The sequence below is a fragment of the Pteronotus mesoamericanus genome, unplaced genomic scaffold, assembly GCF_021234165.1.
Source record: "Pteronotus mesoamericanus isolate MK-2021 breed Mesoamerican mustached bat unplaced genomic scaffold, CSHL_Meso_final contig_82, whole genome shotgun sequence".
Lineage (NCBI taxonomy): Eukaryota > Metazoa > Chordata > Mammalia > Chiroptera > Mormoopidae > Pteronotus > Pteronotus mesoamericanus.
Window position 1 is genome coordinate 16,472,059 of NW_026555265.1, and position 23,125 is coordinate 16,495,183.

Sequence of the window (23,125 nt, forward strand, 5' to 3'; positions counted from 1 at the left end):
TGGGTGAAATTCCTGGAAATGGAGCAAGTGCTGTGCAAACCTCCAGAAGCCAGGCAGCAGCATTGTTCCCTCTCTGAGCCCTCCTCCCACACAGAGTCACAAAGCTGTAGAGCAGGTAGCCCCCCACCCCCACCGATGATTACCTAAGTCTCTGCCCCACACAATTTACAGGTGCCTTTTGACAATAGGCCACACAATTAGAACAGGGAATCAAAGCAGCTCTACCTAATACACAGAAACAAACACAGGGAGGATGCCAAATTGAGGAGACAAAGAAATATGGCCCAAATGAAAGAACAGAACAAAAATCCCTAAAAAGAACTAAAGGAAACAGAGATAACCAACCTATCAGATGCAGAGTTCAAAACACTGGTGATCAGGATGTTCAAAGAACTCACTGAGGATAGCAACAATATAAAAGAAGAAATGAAGATTACACTAAGTGAAATAAAGAAAAATGTATAGGGAATCATCAGTAAAGGAGAGGAAGCTGAGATTCAAATCAGTAATTTGGAGCATAAGGAAGAAATAAGCATTCAACCAGAACAGTGGAAAGAAAAAAAATTCAAAAAGAATGTGGATAGTATAAGGACCCTCTGGGACATCTCCAAAAGTACCAATATTCAAATCATAGGGATGCCAGAAAGATAAGAGGAAGAGCAAAAAATTGAAAACTTAGTTGAAAAAATAATGAAGGAAAACTTCCCTAATTTGGCAAATTAAATAGACATACAGGTCCAGAAAGCACAGAGAGTCCCAACACTCAGGTTGGACCCAAAGAGGACCATAGCAAGTCACATCATAATTAAAATGTCAAAGGTTAAAGGCAAAGATAGAATTCTAAAGCAGCAAGAGAAAAGCAGAGAGTTGCTTACAAAGGAGTTTCCATCAGACTATCAGCTGATTTCTCAAAAGAAACTTTGCAGGCAAGAAGGGACTGACAAGAATATTCAAAGTGATGGCAAGTAAGGACTTACAACTTAGATTACTCTACCCAACAAAGACACCATTTAGAATTGAAGGGAATATAAAGTGCTTCCCAGACAAGGTAAAGCTAAAGGAGTTCATCATCATTGAGCTCTTACTATATGAGAATTATTCAAGATTTATTTAAGTTAAAGGGACTTATTTAAGAAAAAGATCAAAACTATGAAGATTAAAAAGGCAACAAATTCACAACTATCAACAACTGAATCTGAAAAACCAAACCAAGCAACAAGCAGAACACAAACAGAATCATAACTATGGAGATCATTTGGAAGGTTATCAGCTGGGAGGGGGAAGGGAAAGAATGAGGGGAAAGGTACAGGGATTAAGAAGTTTAACTTGTCAGTACAAAATAGACAGGGGATGTTAAGATATAGGAAATGGAGAGGCCAAAGAACTCACATGCACGATCCATGGACATGAAGTAAGGATTGGGGGATTGCTGGAGGGAAGGGGGCCACCAGGCAGAGAGGCGCAAAAGGGGTAAAACTGGGACAACTATAATAGCATGATCAATAAAATTTTTTTAAAAAAAGAAATCAGATTCAGGAAAGGAATCTTACAGTGAGGATCGAAGAGGAGTTTCTAGGAAAAATGGAGAAAGAAAAAATTGGAGGAAGTAGGTGGTCAGCCTCCCACTGCTTTTTGACCTTCTTGTGTTATTTTCACAATGGTACCATCTAAATTAAGTGTTTGTGGCTGCTGCTCACTGGAACCCACCAACTCATTTTCCTAGATTTCTAAAACATCTCATTTATTTTCTCCTTTTTTTAATCTGCAATTTTCTACACCAAAAGTAAAAAGTTATGATGGGGGGAAAAGAAGCATTTACTTTGATAATAAAATTCATTTAGGTCCTGACAAATGGTAAGTTTTTCAGAATACTTTAAGAATCATGAGCTTTGAGGACCAAAGAATAAAGGCACATAAAACGTACCTTCTGATGATAAGCTAAAATTCTGTCAGCAAAGCCTTTATGAGGCTGACACTAGAAAGGTCATGCAATTTTAAAGCTGGAAGGACCTTTTCTAGAATAGCTAGCCCCATATTATATAGATCATAGAGAGTTTGAACTGAAAGAGATGTTAGAAATCACCTAGTTTTACTTCCCATGTTATAGATGCAAGAGCTGACATGAAGTGACATGATTTGCTCAAGGTCTAATCCTCAGTGAGTGGCAGAGACCAGCCTCAAAACCTGATTGCTTAATCTCAATAGTGTCAGTTTACCAAATATTTAAAATTCTAAGTACCTCTTTGGGACATGAACTCTGCTATGTCCTATTTGAGAGAGCACCAGGATGAATAATACGCAGCCCCTGCCTTCTTGGGGCCCAAGGTCCCCTTGAAGAGAAATATACATCTTCAAATACTTATAATACAAGGTGATTTGAAATAATAGAGTGAACATCAAGGTCTGGAAAGCACAGAGGAGGAAAAAAATTATTTGGCTGAGAGAAATTGAAGGTTTTTCCTTTATACTAGTTGCTTCTGAAATATTACTCTCTTCTATTCCACTAGTCACTTTTCTTTTTCCAATGGGAGGAAAACAAAATCTCTATTTGCTGGGCAGTTTTAATAAGTGGGGGAGACTAGCTATTATGGTCCCGAGCTAAAAGGCAGGTGGGCCCACACATGCTAGGTGAAATGATGCAAGTCGCTTCCTTTCTTCATCCCTCTCACCGGGTAGTCTTTTATTCCACCCCCACCACGCCTGCTTCCACACAGGCCATGCACTAAGGAAGGGAGGAGAAACTGGCACTATAAGCAGGGGAAGGTACACCAAAGAACTTCGCAGCTCTGTGTGGTTTGGCAGGGTGATGGGGAAGGTGCAGGGTGAGAGGATGGTGACCAGGAGATCACATGGGGCAGGCAGGTGGGATTAACAGGAGACAGCAGCCACACCTGCAGGAGACCATGGAGATAGAGTCAGAGGTGACAGAAATCCTGAGTCCCAACTCTTCTACCCCAAAATATGTTTGAGAAGCCACCTGTTTGCTCATAGAGTTAGTTTCAACATTCCCTCTGCAGTCTGGACCATATGCTTTATTTGGTAAAGAAATTCTGCTTATCTAAAATATGAAAGAAGCTAATCCTCTGTTAAGCTTTCTATAAATTTTCAATCATTAAATTAAAATGCTTTGTAGGACTGAAGTTGCAAGCTGTGATACATGATTGGTTAAATTTTATTTTTTGCATCCCTCACCTCCCCCCAGAAAAGATTCCATATGTTTTTACCAGCTCATTTTACTGTCTTGGCAATGAAGAGATCAGCATATCTAGGAATGAGTGATACCATATGATGCTTGGGTATCATATTTTGATGATGCTGTGCAGTGTTTCAAACCACCAAAACAAAAACCTACCCACACTCCCTGAGCTCAAAACTGGCAGTTTTTGTCCTGATGGCATATTTAGAGTTTAAACATCAACATTAAAATTTTACAGGTGACATATCAGGAAAAATTAAGCCCACCATTTGTGTTACCTTGAAAGGAAAACAGTTCTTTATGTAATGAATGAAATTGCGTGCTAGGTAGGAACGCTAGTGACCTCTAGAAAATGAACCACCGACCCATAAATGGATGAGAACCAGCCAGAGTAAACGAGGCAGAAGTTTCCCAGCATATTTGTGCATGCTGGCAGGGAAGATTCTTGTTATAATTAAAAGAGATCGAGTAGTCAATAGAAACAAAAATGACAACATTGCCTAACTATTTTTCTGGTCTATTTTTCATCCTCATGTTACACCATATATCTGGGTTTTAAAAGTTTCACAAACATTGCATATAAAAATAACACACATATACTTGCAGAGAAACAAGCAAGAATTCATTTAGAATATGGAGCCATTAGTGCCCACTTTGTTCAGAGTAAATCTCCATCTAAATTTGCACTCTCTGGCATGATAGATTAGCCCCATTGAAATGGCTGGTGGACACTTGAACTGTGGCTGGTCTGAACTGAGATGCACTCTACGTACAACATACACACCAGATTTCAAAGACTTAGCACCGAAAAAAAGAATGCAAAATATCTCATTACTTTTTTATATTAACAGTTAAATTGACAGTATTCTAGACATCTTGGGTTAAAGAAAATAGGTCATTAAAATTAATTTCATTTCTTTCCTTCTACTTTTTTTTCTAATGTGGCTATAAGAACTTTAGAAATTACAGCTATGGCTTCTATTTATGGCTTACATTACATTTCTTTTGGCCAATGAGTGAAAAGTTTGGTAAACAAGGTAGCATTTAGCAATCCTACAGAGGTGAGATATAAATTTACATTAACTGGTGATGACATGACATGAAGAAAACTGGCCACAAAGTTACTGATAATTTGATGAGTTACCTTTTCTAGTCCTGCCACACTGGGAAGTTGCTGCAAATCCAAATGTTTGCTTAATAAAGTTCTGGGAAATGAGTTGTACTCCAATTTTAAGTTGGACTCTGAGCTTTTCCGTGTCTCTGGATTTTGCTTGATGGAAACCGTTACTAAGAAAACAGGGTTAGGATTCCTATTCTCTTTTATAGACAGGGCTGTATTGTTCTATCAGGAAGAATATCGGAGAGCTCTCTTCCTTCAAGGTACATCAATAAAACATCCTGGACTGGGTGATGGAATTTTGAATGGTCAAATGTGAACTGCTAAGCTATACTGCAAGGAGAGTGTAACCCCGGTGCAGTGTGTCCTAAGGCACATTGTTAGGCAGTTTTGTAACATCCAGAGGGGGTGTTTATTTAACAGAACATTATGCTTTTTAGGGAGTCCATCAAGTCTATTTATTCTACAGTTTTCTAACTTTCTCTCATGCTTCATTATAAAAGATACTTTTCTGCTTAGGCAGAAAAAAAGTTATTCTGTAAGTATACTCCACTGGGCCTCAGAAATGAATGAGGTTTTAACATGTCTAGGATAGAATATAGAGAGGGTTGTCCCCACAGAACGAACAAGCAAATGTAAAATTTTCTTAACTAGGCTGGAGGAAAATGTTGAGTTTCATAGGGATTAATGTAATTCTGTGAGATAGGTGAGCGTATTGTTTGAAGCCTAGCAGCTCTGAGGTCCTCACAGAAAGCAAAGGGACGGACGCCTGACTGGATCAACTTCATAGACAGGGCCAGCCCAGGACACAGCCATGGAAACCCTTTTGTTGAACAACAGAGGAATGTGGCCCCATGAGGATTAATTGAGACAAAATGTGCAGGGGGCTAAGTGCCTAGTATGTGTTCAGAAAATACAAGTTTTGAAACATTTCACTGTAGAAAATGCAAAGACTCAGAAAATTCACTGTATGCTCCCTGCTTTGTCTATACTCATTTGTGAGAAGCGTTTACTCATGCTTGAAGCTGCCAGTGACTCATGGTTAAATCATGTCACTCATCTGTTTTCCTTTTTTTATTTTGTAATACAGTTGCAAATCATGTGACCTTCTGCTTTGTTCTCTCCCCTTCCCCCATGAAAGCTAAGCAACTCTAACAGTCCTATTACCTTAATAGGCTTTTGGTATCCACTTGATGAAATCTAGTGTATGATAATTTCTTGAAAAGCTGAAGACTAACCCTTGGGGAATCTCTGGCACCCTATGAACATTCATATACTTATGAACTCACTATATGAGTTAAAGGTTGGTGTCCAATGACTGCTAAGAAGATATAAGGAATGTTGCAGAAATGTAAATAGGCCAGCACTGAAATTTAATTAGACACTGCACATGTTAATAATAAATTCAATTTATTTAGCCTTCTACCTATGCTACAGGAAAAATACCCAGACGAAATAATAACTCATTTTAAATGCCTCAATTGGTAACCTCCTTTCCTGAAGAGTGATTTATGCACTAATTTACTGGTTGTGTCTTCGTAAGATTGTTCCAAACCAGCCCTTTTGAAATAATAATAATTTCTGAATGTGTGTTGTGAGAGATATAACAAATGACTTCTTATTAATTTTTCTTTAATGAGTTGCCTATTCACATGATAATTTTTTGTAAAGTTCTCTCAAGATAAACAGGTTATAAATATTGAGGTTAAGACTTCCATTTCACAAAAATTGTGACAGGAAATCTGTCTCACTTCCTACACCCGATTTGAAGGTCAATCACTTGCAAATTTTATATACTAAATAGGTAACCATTTCTTTCCCAGTTAGCACAGCCTATTGTTTTGAATTTGTTTAGCCAAGTGATTCTAAATTGGTTTAAAAGAATATTTATCATCAGAGGATCTAGCAAGAATAATAGGAAGTGGGCTGGAGACAAATTCATGAGCAAGGTGAAAAAGCAGCTAGGGTTGGTTAAGGAGCCCACAACCCTGGCTGACCTCTTCATAAAGAACGAAACAAAAATCATCTCTTACAGCTTTTCTATTTCTCTGAGCCCTTCCCTTTTAAAAGAGACCCATAACTTCTTATGTACATATTAATATTTAAAAGAAAATTTTAATTTTTTATCTTTTCAAAAAGTGTAACTCCATAGCAACTCATTAACTACATGCTGTCATTATAAGAAATAGCAAGGATGAAACAATTAATAAAATAAACACAAAATAATAAAAACTAGGGAGAAGAGATTGCTCAGAATTGTCTGAATAGAAAATCCTGCAATAGGGCAAGGCTCCTAAAAATAATTTCTTGCAACACTTGCAGGGGTTCTCCTAAGATATTAGAAAAACAAAATGCAATTGCTACTTACATGAGAACCGAAAGGGCCTTGTTCCTAATCCACACTGCCTCACGCCCTCTCCATGGAAAAGCCCGTACTGGATCTCACCCATGAACTTGTCCAGCTCCTGCCCCGAGGCATTGACTAGCAGAGCCCCCGTTTTGCAGAGGAAAGTTGCTTTGACCCAAAAAGGTGTCCCCAGGGCTGTCACAACTCCAAGGGCACACACGAAGCTTAACACCCCGGCCATGCAAAAAATGACTTTCTTCTGTTGGTTTGGCATAATGAGAAGTGGCTTTTGTGAGGATGAGGTTCAGAAACAAGACCTTTGTGAGTGACGAGAAGCGACTGCCCCTTTGACAGCATTTATTACAGAAGCTGAACAGACAAAACACAGCTGAAAAGGCAACTGCATCATCGCCGGAGGCTCTGGCCAGGTTAAATATCAGTAGTAAGCCAGGAGGAAGGCTTCTTCATCACATTTATTTGGCTTTTCTCCTTTTTTGCTTTTACTGCTCTCTAATTTGAAATCTTTGGACTAAGAATCTGTAAAATGAAACTCTTTGAAACTGCCTTGAGTATCTCCTCTTGTGTCACTTGGTAACAAAGGTCTAAGATAACAGATGGAGTCTTCCGTGTAACTTGATAAATGCCTCCCCTTTCCTCAGCCTTTTGTCTGATTGGGTGAGTTGAAACTTTCAGAAACAGGCTTAGCTCCTATGGCAAATTTTCAGCAACTTGAGAAGGTCATATATTGATATGTTTTTATTTTTGTAGGGTTTATTTTGAGGGGTAGCTGGAAGAGGAGTTTTGGTAGAGGCAGAAAGGATATTGGTATTAACTGATTTTGAAAACTGTTCATTGTAGCAGGCCAAATTATTGGACTAAATTGGGTCCTGCAGAGACAGGAAGTGTCCTACACCAACCATCCCAGCTTGCCTTCCTAACTCCTCTCCCAGATCTATGAGTTAGAACCAATATGTCAATGGAGAATTTTATTCAAGTTTTTCCTGGCAAACAGAAATATAGAGATGTAGGTGCAAAATATTTTCCATTAAAACATTTGGCTGCTGCAGGACAATAGCAAGGGAATGTTATTATGGGTCCAAGAAGTACCAGAATCTGTAAAGAAGACAAGGTCATTGTCATTGGAAGAAGAGACTGTGGTCAGGTAGAAGGCTCTAAAAATTTACCCAGAGAAAAGCAAGGGTCCCAGCAAAGGTAATTCATTAGGGAGACAGAAAACAAAGTCATGAACAAGATTAAGTAGCACGAACTGTGCTTATGACACAAAGATTAAGTTGGTTAAATTGTCAAGATCTGAAAACTAAAGTTCAGAATTCAGTGACAACTTTTTAAATTTTGCATTTTCAATGAGATTCCTCCTCTTACAGAGGACTGGAGTATGTGCGTGTGTTTACTGATATCTATTTTATGCCTCATTATTGTGCTAGGCTCTGACCTATGAAGAGTTCTTTACTTTTTTAATTTTTAGTAAAATCTTCATAAACCTGGCACCTTGCTACATATTTTACCTAAATTATCTTACTTAATTCTCACAATTACCGTACAAAGTGAAAATGAAGAAGATGATGGTGGTGGTGATAACGATGATTTCCCCATTTTAAAGATAAGGAAACTGAGGTTCAGAGCAGTCAAGCAAATCACCCAAAAGAGCAATGGAGTTAAATTCAAATCCAGGTCTTCTAATTCTGAAGTTTATTCTAAGCAGTCCATTACCTTGAGGAGATGGTTTGGGCTGGGTTAACTGGGAGCAACAAGCACAGAATAGCCCACTATTAGTTATTCATCTTGGGTGCTTGGGGAACAGAAACATCTGAAAATAAAATTTCCCCACTTGGTAAAAAGCACATGTTTATGCTGGCATCTATTCTCTTGATCTACCTTGGAGTGTTGCAACTTAAAATAAATCATTACATGAAGATTTATGTCACACTATTGGCAGCATAGTTGAGTTTCTATGTTGTGTGTGTTTTGAGGGGAACTTAAAGGTATATTTTGGGCTTTGGGGCATAGCTGTCCTCTCTTGTCAGAGGCTGTCTTGTTAAAGGTAAACAACTAAATACAGAGCTGATTCAAGAATGCCAATGGCCCTTCAGGGGAGGAGCAGCTACACAAATGATGGCCTTGAATGGATGGGGTGTACTCAAGATTCAAAAGAGGAACTCAAAATTAGGTTTACAACATAACTAAGTCTTTATTTCATGTAACTCATCACAGGTTATAGGGCCTCCCAATGAATTCTGCACTGCACTTAGAGTAATTGTCATCATTACCTACTAGAAACAAGGGGGAACCAGTGGTTAGCTGAGGGTATATGTGCCACACCCATCGCAGAAACTTTCATTTAAAAGTTCTAATTAAATAAACATATTCTGTAATTGGAAGAGACAGAACATTTCCAAGCCTAGGAGCAGAAATTATCTACAACTTAATCAATATTATTAACATCTTTACCAAAAGGAGAAAGGTGGGGCAGCAGTTAGCATAGGACAGTGGTCTAATAAATCAAAACCTAGCCAAATGTATTTGCAGCTGTCCAAGAAGAAAAGCCCTGATTATGGGTGGAGAGAGCAATTAGATCACATCTGTTCTTAAGTTTGCATTAGTTTATAGCGAAGTTTTCACTGATCTGTAGATATATAAGAAAAAGGAACGCAGCATAGTGAGTTAATTTTTTATCCTGAAATTATGTCCTTTCTGATCTTTGTTAAGATCTCTTTTCTTTAGTAAAATAATGGTAATTTAAATTTTTAAAATTATATTTTACTGATTATGCCACTACAGTTCTCCTGAGTTTTCTCCCTTTGCCCTTCTCCATCCATGGCCCCCTGCTCCCTGAGGCAGTCCCCCCACCACTGTTCACTTCATGGGTCATGTGCATAAGTACTTCGGCTACTCCATGTCCTATACTGTACTTTACATCCCCATGGCTATTCTGTAACTACCTCTTTGTACTTCTTAATACCCTCACCTCTTCACCCATTCTCCCCTCCCCCCCTCCCATCTGGCAACCTTTCTGTAACTAACATCTTTTCTCTTGCTTTTAAGAGTCTCTCTTTAACTTTAACCTTTGGCCTTTTAATAATGATGTGTTTTGGAGTGGGCCTCTGTGCATCCATCATAATTGGGATTCTCTGCGCTCCCTGGAATTGCATGTCTATTTCCTTCACCAAATTAAGGAAGTTTTCTTTCACTATTTTTTTCAGATAGACTTCCAATTTCTTGCTCTTTCTCTTCTCCTTCTGGAACCCCTATGGGGTGAATGAAGACAACCTCTTAAAGTTGTCCCAGAGGCTGTTTATACTATCCTCATTTTTTTTTTTTTTTGGATTCTTTTTTCTTCTTGTTTTGTGTGGTTCTTTTATTGCTTCCTTATGTTCCAAATCATTGATTTGATTCTTGGCTTCATCCATTCTTCCGCTGTTTCCATGTAAATTGTTCTTTATTTCCATTACTGTATCTTTCGTTTCTGATTGGGTCTTTTTTATGCTTCTGAGGTCCTCGCTAAGTTCCTTGAGCATTCTTATAACCAGTGTTCTGAACTCTGCATCTGATAGATTGCTTATCTCCATTTTGTTTAGCTCTTTTTCTGGAGTTTTGATCTGTTCTTTCATTTGGGCTATATTCCTTTATCTCCTTGTTTTGGCAGCTTCCCTGTGTTTATTTCTATGTATTAGGTAAAGCTGCTTTGACTCTGTGTCTTGGTAGTGTGGTCTAATGTAGTAAGTGTCCTGTAGGGTCCAGTGGCACAGCTTCCCCTTTCACCCAAGCTGGGTACTCAAGGTGTGCCCTTTGAGTACACCCTCCTCTTGTAGTTGAGCCTTAGTGCTGTTGGCAGATGGATGGGAGGCCAGTCAGCTGCAAAGACTGGGTGTGACTACCGACCTCAGCCTTCCGTGGAGTATCAGCTGAGCAGGGGCAGGGTGTTGGTGCTGCAACATGGTCTGTAGCTGTCCACTGGGTATGCTGGCCCTGGAGTTTCCCGACTGTTGCAGGCCAACTTCAGTCCCCACCTGTGATTTGCCCAGGCTACCCTGCCTGAGCTATAAAGCAATCTGGAATGGCTGCTACTTGTGCTGGGCTTGGAGATTCCCGGGTGAAGCCAACCTGTGACTCTAATCTGGCTGCTTCTAGGGCTCACTGAAGCCATCTGTTGCTTGTTTGATAGGATTTAGGAACAAGTTCAGCCATTCTTATGGAAAAATAGCTTGGGTAGGCCTGTAACTTGGGTGAGATAGGGTCTCTGTGGATCTCCAAAGTGGGTCACACAGTGTTAGCCAAGTCGATGGAGTCTCAAATATGGCACCAGCCTACTGGCTCTGTGAGGGGAGGCCTCAGCAAAGGGACAATGGCCTCTGCTTGCCCTGAAGCCAGACACTTCAGTCTCTCCTTGTATACCACTGGTGCCCTTCAAACTGCCACCCCATTTCTAGAGCTCTGAGGGAGCGAGTCTGAGGAAATGAGTCTACTGTGGGTTACCCAAGAGAAACTGCTTAGGGTGCCAGTAGTCTCCTCTACCAACTCAATCCCCACTGGTTTTCACAGCCAGAAGTTGTGGGGACTTATCCTCCTGGCACGGGAATCCTGGGCTGAGGGGCCTGGTATGGGTCTTGGACTACTCGTTCCTGAGATATCACTCCTGAATTTTTACCAACATGGGTGTGGGACCAGCCCATTCCATGTCCATGCCCCTCCTACCAGTCTGAATGAATGTAATTTCTTCAATTCTGTAGCTGTCAGACTTCCATTCAACTTGATTTCTGACATTCCAGAGTGGTGGTGGTTCTACATTTTAGTTGTAATTTTGATGTGGTTATGACTCAGGCAAAGAGGCAAGCCATATCTGCCTACATTGCCATCCTGACCAGAAGTCTAATAATTTAATTTTTAATGTCCTTGCTTGACAGGTTAAAAAATTGGCAAACCTTTATCTGCTCCCAACTTAAAAATACAAAACAAAACAAAACTTCACTGGTCTGTAACATACACAAGTGTGGATCCCTGTGTGGAAGGGATGAGGCCTAAAGACTTGAGGTGGCCTGGACAACCCCTTTGCTTTAACCAGGCATTGAGGGGCCTCTGCCTCGGCAGCTCAGTGGAATCACTTGAGGAGATTTTAGAGCTATTGATGCCCAGGTCCTAATTCCTGAGATTTGGACTTACTTGATTTCAGAGTATGACCTTTGTGTTAAAGCACCCAGGTGATTGCAACGTGCAGCCGAGGGTGAGAACCGGGTCTTGCCCCATTCTGCCACAGCTGTCTGTGATTACTAACTGGGCTTTGCAGCTACCTTGTTGTTAGAATGCAAGGAGACATGAATGTCTAGTCACTAGAATGGAATATTCTTATTGTAGATTAATAAATTTACATTATCATTTATAGCTCAAACTTTCCTGAATTCTGTTCAGCACCAAGAGCATGATCTTGTTGAAATGTCCTGATAGGGTTGGGTTTCAGCATATCCAAAATGAAAGACCAGGCTGTGGATCATAGATTCACCCTAAATCACCATGTGAATGTCACCGGTGATGTCTCCCAGTTGTGAGGCAGCCCCCTTGGGCCCTACGCCCACCTCACCTCCTCTCTGTACAGCTTCTTTTCAAACTTCGATATCAACCACCCACAGGCTGCATAGTAGTATGTGTGATCCACCCTCTGGGAATGATATAATAGAACCTGGCAGTCATTATGCCTGACAGCCTTCTTTTGAAATTTCATCTTAAATGTCTTGAATGACAGTGATGACACCATTTTCCTTGCAGTCTCTCTGAGAATTTGAGTCATTAATGTCAGCAAGTTTTCACCAAGTATGCTACTGAAATCTTCACTTCTCTTAGTCTTAATAGCAATACACTTGGTGACATAAGAAAATGGAATGAGGCCTTTCCATCCTCCCCCATGACCCCTTTCAGATTCTGGATGATGATATAATTCTTCAGTGTGACTAGAAAGAATACAGAGAAAGCGTACAATTGCAGACTGTGTCTTTGCTTCCAATAGAGCATTTATGCTTCTTCTCACACTAATTTGGCTTCACTGGTTTCTCTTCACAGTCATTCAAATACAAAACTAAAAAGGCCAAAATCCAAAGATATAAAAATTCTCACCTGATCTGCTTCCTCCTTTTAAGAGATGGCGTAGCATGTTGTGGAGAGAGCACTTAGAGAAAGATGTGATCCAGGGCCTGGGTCCAGCTCCATCACTAATCTGAGAAGTCTATAATTTTTCTGGCATGCATTTTACTCATTCATGAAAAAGTGGCCTTGGCTACATAGGTGATTCACAAATTACTTTTAACCAGAGAAACCGTTTCTTTAATCAAACCGTCTGGTGGATTAAGAGGTAAAAATTGAGCTTCTACACTGGAAGGGATGGGATCAAGGGGCTCTGCCACTGAGTCCCCTCCCCCCATTTCCAACCCTAAAGTCAGCTCTGAGAAGTGCAGTGATAAGCGTGGACCAGAAGAGCTTTTAGTTCCCTTCCAACTAAAAACAATTTTTTTGCTAGTTGTGAAATTAAAATTTGTCCTTTTGCTGGGTTATTTCTCTTCCTTTTTTTCTTTGTTATACTAACCTGTTAGCTGTTATAAAATAATACATCGCCTAGAGGTACTAGTGGCTGATTATTCCAATTATTAATTTTTTTTAATGAGAGTTTTTGGGTTTTGCCATTGTTAATGCTGACTTTGATTTTCTTCCAAATAGATGGTTATATTCCAAGGTCTCCCTAAGAGAGATTCAGCAAGGGTTTATCAAGCTTCCTATTCTAAGACAAGAGGTCTTTGTGAATCTATCCCATTTTTCTCATCTTTAAAGCAAAATCTGGTAGGTTTGATTGACATTCCTTGACTAATTCGAATTGCTGGTGATCCTCAAGTAGCATTGTAATTCTCTAATGACTGTAAGGGGGGAAAAAACCACACTCCACGAAAAGAATTGATTGATTTATTAGGGGGGAAATTACCACGTGTGCTAGACCTTGATTGCAGCTATTATTTGTAAAGCTAATTGCTTGAACTAGAGGATTAAAAGGGATGAGGGAAGGGAAGGAAAAGAAAACAAAGTTCTGTTGGAATACAGATGAACCCACAGCAGAACTAGACTGGGAGGGAGAATTCAGCACAGGGATTTTCAGGGTCGATGACAGTTGTGGGGATATTTAGAGTAAATGCCAGAGCTAGGCTTGCTTCTTTGACAGCAACTACAGAGTGAGAGCCAGAAGTGGAGGAAAATTGCTGCTAGTGTGATCTGTCAAATAAGAAGTGTGACGCCCTCAGAGTTCTCTGGGCTTCTTGTTGGTATTTTATGCTGAGGCTATGTTGATACTTAAACCACAGCCCAGCAGAATGTCTGAGCTACTGCAGGAAGGAAGAAAAAGTTACCTAACCTAAAGAAGTGAAGAGGGATGGCACAGTTTGAGACAACTATGTTAACAAATAATAGATGGACCAGATTCCTATCCTAGTACAGAGAAATCGATACTAATTTTCCTCATTGCTATAACTGGGAGTAGATGTGTTGAGATGGCAAACTTGGAAGTAGTTTGATTATGTAATTACCATTTATTTTTGTTGTGTACTTGTTTTCCTTTGTATGAGTGTGTGACACTTAAAATACTGATAATTTCCTTGATGACTTGCATCAAAATAATAGTAGCAGTATTAACAAAAATATACAGATAGGAACTTACTCTGCCTCAGCTCTATTCTAAACACTTTGTGTCTATCGACTTATTTCTTTTCAGACATCCTGGGGCAATTATTAGATTTCCTACCTCTTCTCTGTTAAGATGTGCCAGGTAGTAGGATAGCATAATTTTCAGTCAGACAGATCACAAAGTCTTCTAAAATATTCTTGTGCTGAAGAACCAGATAATAGTACAATTAGGGGGATTAATAGCTTGTCAAATCTCCAGAAACAAGGAGTGTTACTTTATGGAACAATGCCAGCTAGAGTGATCTTTAGACTAATTCCCCCATACATTTTTATCAGTGCCTTGCTTGGAAACATAAACTATACATCATCCAAAATGTTAGCTTCATATCAAACCTTTATTTGAGGACTGACTCTGGACAGAGATAGCTAAAAATAATAGAAGACAAAATGGAGATTCTGTTATCGTAATAGTTTTTAAGAATGGGAGCAAAGCAACAAGATGTCTATAGGTTTAAGAATGTAATTGCCCAGGGATATCTGGATTGGCGGGGAGTCCTATGAAAAAACAATTAACTGGACAATGAGCTCACAGCAGCCATTTGTGATATAACTATTACAAATGCTATGACAGTGTAACATGCACATTTGTGGTGTCTGCCCAGCCCTCAACTCTTTCTTTGAGAAACTCCTTCAATACCCACAGATACAAAATCTGTGGCAGCCGCATTTATGCTATGTGACCCATCCTTTCTAGTCTGTGTTGATTAAGAATAGACATATGGATCAATCAGATACTGTCTCCTGAAAATAGAGCCGTGGTGATGAGAGATGCAAGTCAAAACACTGGATGCCAGTGTGTGAAAAGAGAGAAGGAAGCAGACCTTTGTCCAGGAAGAAGGCCTTGAATTGTCTTCTCCTGCCCAAACTGGTGTCTCCATTTTTATACCAGCTATCACCCTTCTCCTTCCTAAAAGTTAAATGTAGGCATATGCTTTCAGTTTGCTTCGTCTTTTACCTGTTTGTTTGTTTCTAAAGAAAGCTCCTGGGAAGCACTGATTTCAGCTCTTCCCACGGTGTGGTTCTTGGTGCAGTGCACCAAATGAGACTGGCTGTGATGGTTACCTGAGTGAAGACTGTGTGTTGGCTGCCTGGGCCCCCATGTGTGGCACATGAGCACATGTGTTAGTGCCACCTGGCCCCAGTTGCAGGGCCTCTGTATCTAACACTGTCCTGACTCAGGAGCTTTCAATCAGGCTGGTTTGGTGCAGTCCCTTCTTTATCAGGGATGAGCCCTTGTATTCATGCTGTCAGTACCCCCATAGATGTCCGGGGACCCACCCTCCAATTCTGGTGGAGCCACAGGGTCTTGGGCTTCTGAACTCCCTGGGATTGACTTCATGGAGAGGAACAGAAGGAGGTGAGGAGGACTGAACTGAGTCTGGGAGCACAGACAGGCGACTCCGTTGTGGGTCTACTGTTGGCAAGGTGCTGTCTGCTGTCCAGTGATGAGCCTCACAGCAACCATGAGAGGGACTGGGTAACAGTTCAGTGAGCTACGATGATCAGGGACTGGCCTTCCACTCTGAGCCTTAGCTCCAGCTCAGTCTCCCTATGCATAATTTAATCTTTCAAATAGCTTTCCTTTTACCTTAACTCATTCTCTTTCTCTCCCTCCCTTCCTCCCTCTCTCCCTTCCTCATTTTAATTAGCAAAAATAAGTAGTTTGTCTGCACACGAGAAGATCCTGAATAAAGTGCTTATATGTGCACCTTAGAAAAACAATACCTTGGATGGTAAAACATAGGCTAGTCGCTAGAGCAGTGAAAGGTTAAAGCCAAACATTTAAACCTAGTTGCCAAGACAGTTTCATTAAAGCAAGGCAAATTTTCTATGTTGAGTCCCTTGACAGGAAATTCAGATTGAAATAAATATAAGATTTTTATTAATTTTCTCACTTCCCTGTATTTATTTTCTGTGTATAGTACTTATTTGAAAAACAGTGAAGGTAAATTGTAAACCAAGGAACCCAGAGGACTATGAATGCTTTATCTTTCAAGTCTCTTTCCAGGATGAGCAGCCACAGATGGGTAAGGGGGTTGTGAGTGCTGGGAAACCCAAGCTGGACTGGGAACAGCCTTACCTTACTTGAGAGACAAAACTCTTTGACTTGTCATGTGTTGAAAATCCCCAGCAAGCCAGATCAGACCTCCCACTGTGTCTTTAAATGATGTAAAATGCCCAGGCACTGAGCCATGGGCTCTCCAGAGAATAAGGGTATATTTAACAAACCTGGGATCTTTATGGAAAACCAAGCTTTACTTCATGCCTTCACTTCTCTTGGAATGAAAGGTAGACTGGCCAATGACTTTTTCATATTAGTGATACAAGAAATGTTTTACCATTTTGAAAAAGATTATTTTTAACAAAGATATTTAAAAAAGAAAAGCATGTCTGATTCAAAAATTAATTAGAAGTTTATTATAGATCTAAATGTAAAAATTCTAGGAGAAAATCTTTGTGACCTTGGGTTAGACAACAGTCCCTCAAAGAAAAAGAGTATAAATCATAACATTAAAAAACAAATTGACAAATTAAAAGATTCTACTCTTTGAAGGGAATTGTAAAACATAAAGAGGCAAAGCATAGACTGGGAGAAAATATATGAAATATATATATCTCTAATATAGAACTTGTATATAGAACATATAAATCAACAATAAGAAAACAAATGACTCAAAAAAAGGTTGGCAAAATATTTTATTTTTTTAAATTTAATCTTTATTGCATTTTTCAATTACTCTTTAGTTCTCTTATACCCCCCTCCCCTCAAAAATCACCACACTGTTGTCCATGTCCCTGAGTCCTTTTTCCTTTTTGCTCAGTCCCTCCACCCCCTACCCACCCCACCCACTGTCATCCTACTCTCCATCTATGAGCCTGTCCCCATTTTTCTTGTTAGTTCAGTTTGTTCATTAGATTCCACACATGAATGAAATTGCATGGTATTTGTCTTTCTCTGACTGGCTTATTTCACTTAGTATAATGTTCTCCAGGTCCATCCATGATGGTACAAAGGGTAAAATTTTCTTCTTTTTTATGGCCGAGTAGTATTCCACTGTGTAAATATTCCATAGTTGTTTTATCTACTCATCTACTGATGGACACTTGGGCTGCTTCCATATCTCGGTGATTGTAAATAACACTGCAATGAACTTAGAGGTGCTTGTGTTCTTTCTGATCAGTGTTTTGGGTTCCTTTGGATATATTCCCAAAAGTGGGATCACCGAGTCAAAAGATAGATCCATTTTTTAATTTTTTGAGCTAAATCCATACTGCTTCCACAGTGGCTGTACATATCTGCATTCCCACCAATAGTGCAAATGGGTTCCCCTTTCTCCACATCCTCACCAGCACTTGTTGGCTGACTTATTGATGATAGCCATTCTAACACATGTGAGATATCTCCTTCTGGTTTTAATTTGCATTTCTTTTATGATTAGTGATGTTGAGCATCTTTTCATATGCATATTGGCCATCTCTATGTCCTCTTTGGAGAAGTGTCTATTCAGGTCGTTGGCCCATTTTTTAATTCAGTTATTTGTGTTTGTTTTTATGGTATTGAGTTTTGCAAATACTTTATAAATTTTGGATATTAAGTCCTTGTCAGATGTATCATCAAATATGTTCTCCCATTCTGTGGGTTGTCTTTTTATTTTGTAGATGATTTCCTTTGCTGTGCAAAAACTTTTTAGTTTGATGTAGTCTCATTTGTTTACTTTTTCTTTTGTTTCCCTTGCCTGGGGAGATATATCCCGTAAAAAATTTCTACAAGCAAGCAATGTCTGAGATTTTGCTGCCTATGTTTTCTTCTAGGATTTTCATGGTTTCAGGTCTAACATTTAAGTCTTTGATCCATTTTGAATTTATTCTTGTGTATGGTGTAAGAAATGGTCTAGTTTTATTTTCCTGCACATATCTGCCCAATTTTCACAACACCATTTATTGAATAAGCTGTTTTTTACCCTCACCTGAGAACATTTTTTCATTGCTTCTAGAGAGAGTGGAATTGGGGAGGGGAGAGAGAGAGAGAGAAACATCGATGTGAGAGAGACATCAATTGTTTGCCTCCTGCATACTCCCTCTCCTGGGATTGAACCTGTAACCTAGGCATGTGCCCTGACTGGGAATTGAACCTGCAACCTCCCATTTATGGGACAGTGCTATAACCAACTGAGCAACCCTGGCCAGGGGCTGACAAAATATTGTGACAGATGCTTCATAAAAGAAGACATATGGGTGGCAAATAAGCAAATGAAAAGATTCTCAATATCATTAGTCAAAATAAAACCACAATGGGCCCTGACTGGTGTGGCTCAGTGGGTTGGGTGCCAAACTGCAAACTTAACCAGTTCAATTCCTGGTCAGGGCACATGCCTGGGTTGCAGGCTAGGTCTCCAGTTGGGGGCATTTGAGAAGTAACTGATGTTTCTCTCGCTCATCTATGTTTCTCTCCATCTCTTTCTCACTTCTTTTCCCCTCCCTCTAAATATAAATAAATAGAATCCTTTTAAAAATTAAAGAATAAAACCACAATGGGATACCCCAACCCACTATTAAAATGACTCATATTTTTAGAAAACTGATAATACCAAATCCTGATGAGGAAGAACAGAAACTCTCATATACTCGTATCCTGGTGGACGCTGGGAAATGGCACAGCCTCTTTGAAAAACAGATCAGCAGTTCCTTCAAAAGTTACATACACTTTCTGTGTGACCGCGTAATCCCACTCCAGATATTTATCAAAGTAAAGGAAAGCATATGACCACATAAAAACCTGTACACAAATGTTTATAGTGGTTTTATTTGTAACTGCCTCCCAAATGGAAACGACCCAAATGTCCACCAACTGTGAGTGGTTAAACAAACTAGTACATCAACACAATGAGATACTTCTCGGGAGTAAAAAAGGAACAGACTGCCGACACAGACACCAAAACGATGAATCACAAATGGATTTTGTCAGGTGAAAAAAGTCAGACTCTATTGAATGATTTCATTGACACAACATCTGGCAAAGGCAAACTGTTGGGAGAAAAATTGTATCAATAACTGTTAGGGGCTGAAGGTAATATTAACTATTAAAGAGCAGGAGGGAACTTTGTGGGGTGATGATCGTGATGGGATTACATGCCTAAAAATATTTATCAAAAATTTTAGAGCTGTATATCTAATAAGAGAGAATTCTGTTACATGTAAGTCTTACCTATAAGAAAGAAAAACGATGAAAATATATTGAAATGCCCCCACTCAGCATATAGTTCTCCAGATATTTTCTTAATGCAAGAAGTTAAATGCGAATTAACCTCTTTCTTACAATAAAAAATAAGATATTCTAATCAATTCAATATTTTCTTTAACAGACTTGTATATACTATTACATACAGGGATCACTGCTTCCAAAAGAATTCTAATTCAAGAAATACTTCTTCCAAAATTTGTTCTACTATAAACATTCAATATGATTTGGAAGAAGTGGCATAGCTAGAAGAGCTAGAAGGCTCGATTATAGGTCTTGAAACTAGCTTACCCATGACCATGAGCTAATGACTTTCTTCTTTGTCTTTTACTTCTTCCTATTTCACACTGGCAGGTTTGACATGATTCATGGTCCTCAATCTCCTCTCTGCCTCTGCAGGTACAGGGAAGAGACACTGCCATTGGCTAGAGTTTTCATCACAGATGACGGTTTTCAATAGGTTGGGGGAAACAGCCAAGGGAGAAAATAACCCCAGGGATCATTTCAGTATCTTCGAGGGTGGTGAGCCATTTTAAAAGTTCCCACAGATCTGAAATTCTTGGGAGGTCACTCCCAAGCTATTTGAAAAAGTACTGGATTTAATAATCTCTATGAAGGATTTAGTTCATTCCAGTATTCTTCTGAGGGTATAAGATGTGTAAGGCGATGCCCACCTAACACTATCCTTATGCTGCTCATAGGTCATCTTCCATGATGATTCAGAAGACCTCTACTATTCTGTGGTGACCAGGGTCGTCACCACCGCCACTCGGACCATCAGCTATCAGGCACAGCAGGGGTACAGTTGGTATAGAAGATTAGGCTGACACTGTATTGACTCTATGACATGCTGGAAGTTCTTTTTTTAATAAATCCACTTCAGTTTATTTGTCATGTGTTTCTTATTCATGAAAATAGAAGGGAAAAAAAATTAATTATTTCATTTTTCTGGTTCTTTGTATTATGGGACAGGTGGTGGGGAGTTCCAAAAATAAGAATGCGAGCTGTCTCCCCCAGAACCCTGAAAGATGAACCATAAAATTATAGTAATTGGATAAATCATTTAACAGGAACAAAACTTACTCCATGTCCCCAGTCCTGAGTTTTTCTCATCTTTTTAACAGCATCCCTGTCCTGCCTTAGCACAGGCCAAAGCCCAAAGAGTTGTTCTTGATTTTTGCCACCACGCCTACACTGCTGCATTCAGTCTATCAGTACATTTTTCCAGCTCTACCTCCAAAATATCCTGATCCTGACCATGTGTTACTATCTCCCCTGCTGTCGCCCTTGTCCTGGCATCATTGTCTCCGACATCTGGCAATTGCCTTTAACATCTCTCCCTTGCACAGTTCATTCTCTACTCAGCAAAGATCCTTTATAAATGTAAATGTGAGTCAGGTCTGACCATGTTTGTGATGGATGCATTCTGGTGACTTCCCATTGCAGTTATAATACAATCATGGACTGTACTGTGGTCCTGCATGTCTACCCCATGGCATCTCTCTTATCCCTCTCTTGCCGGGCTCAGCACGCGAGCCTGCTTTCTATTCTTAGGACACTCAGTGCTTGGGTCCACCTCAGGCACTTCACCCCTGCCCTTTTCCATGCTGGTAACGATTATCCTTGGACTTCCAATGGCTGGTCCTTTCTCTCCATGCAGATTTCAGCTCAGATATTACCTTTTCAGAGGATCCTTCCTGGACCATTCCACCTAAACAGCACAACTGAAATAACCACTCTCTATCCTATTGCATTGTTTTATTTTCTTCATATTGCCACCTAAAATTGTATTATATGATTAATTTTGGGGGCCAACTTGAATAAGTACTTTGAACTGATTCTCTTCTTTTCCCCTCCCCTAATCTGCTGCTGGTGCTCCCACTGGCCAAACCCACCTGGATACCAATGATTAGTCTTTCAAGGCATAGAGCAGGGTGCAGAAGAGTGGAACATGGATAAGAGGGGGCAAATGCAAGAAATCTTGCTGACTATCAAAATATATCTGTCTATCTATCTATCTATCCCTATATCTATATCTATCTATCCATCTGAAGTAGTAATGCATGTACATTGTTTAAAAATTTTTTAAATGATAAAATGATAAGCAATGAAAACTAACTCTTCTGTCCCTCAAAGACTCTCTCCCCCGAGGTAATTTCTTATGGAACTTCCTGTTATATTCTCCGATCATCTTAGCATAGATTTAAATACATTCTCCTTCCACCACCTGCTTTCTAAACAAACAATAACATACCACACAAACTCTTACACATCTGGCTTTTTTCATTTAATAAAATGTCTTGTGAGCATTCTAATGGGAACATATATATAATTGTTTTGGTTATTTGGTCTGTTTAACAGTAATAAATTCTACATCCAACAACTCTGTTTAGAGTGAGAGCTCATTGACAGTGTGTATACCCCATCCATGCGAGTATCCATAGTCACCCACTGCAACTTCCCCCACACACCCTCTCCTTAATTTGAGATCTGGAAGCAGTTCTCCTCTGCATCCACATTGGACATCTTATCCTGGCAACCACTAGTCCAACCTGCAAAAGGATAATGTTTCTAAGTTTGGACTCTGTGTGCCAGAGGTGGAACCAGCAGCTTAAGTTCCACTTTACACTGTAATCAACCTGGGCAATTTACTCTCAGTCATGAAGCAGCTCCAAACATCTGATTTGAACAGGGCTTCCTTGCACAATGATTTTTGAAACCACTGAATGTTTTGTCACTCCAAAATACCCTGTTTAAGCATCCCTTGAGTCTATAATACCCAGTATTAGAAATCAGAAATGGTCATATGTTTAAAATGGGAGATAATAATGGGCTGCAAGGATGAAATGGAATAATAATACCTGGCACATAATAAATGCTCAATAAATGTTAGCTATTCTTTATTATAATAATTATTGTTCATATTATAATTACTTTTTGAACTAGGGAGATGACTCGGTGGAAAGAGTTAATATAGTAAACATGTTTCCAGAAAATCAATAAATTAAGGATTAAGTCCTGCTACATATTAGTTTTTATTTTCATATTGTTAAAAATACTAAACATAGAACTTAAATTTGACAAATTTAGATTTAAATTTCTTTCTTGCCTAATGTCCTAGTACACGGAGTGACCATTCTAATATATTTTTTGATACAGTTTCTCTCTGAAACATAACTTTGGAAGGATTTAAAGTTCTTAAGTGGGTCTATTTTATTCTATTTTAGTCTTTGATAGCAACTCCTATCCAGTGAATTCCCTAGAGAATATGCAGAATTTAGCATGTGCAATATGATTTTATTGTAGCTCTATAAAAATGGTAGACTTTGTTTTCCCTCTGAAAATTTGAATGATTTTTATGCACTGTGTATGTGAGAGAGAGAGAGAGAGAGAGTAGAGAGAGATCCTATTCAACTGCGGTTTCATATGCTGTCAAAGTCATCTCTTCACATCCTTATGACATTTGTCTCATTTTTAATTTGTAGAAGTAATATT

The 23,125-nt window shown here is 39.4% G+C and overlaps 1 protein-coding gene across 1 annotated transcript in view; it reads right to left on the reverse strand.

The window, feature by feature from the left end:
- The window catches only part of CLRN1 (clarin 1), a 41,523-nt gene extending 34,589 nt beyond the window's left edge, over positions 1 to 6,934 (reverse strand). Inside the window, exon 1 of the mRNA XM_054585287.1 lies at positions 6,682 to 6,934. Within this exon, the coding sequence (XP_054441262.1) occupies positions 6,682 to 6,934 (253 nt within the window). The remainder of the gene's footprint in view (positions 1 to 6,681) is intronic.
- Positions 6,935 to 23,125: the final 16,191 nt, after the last annotated feature.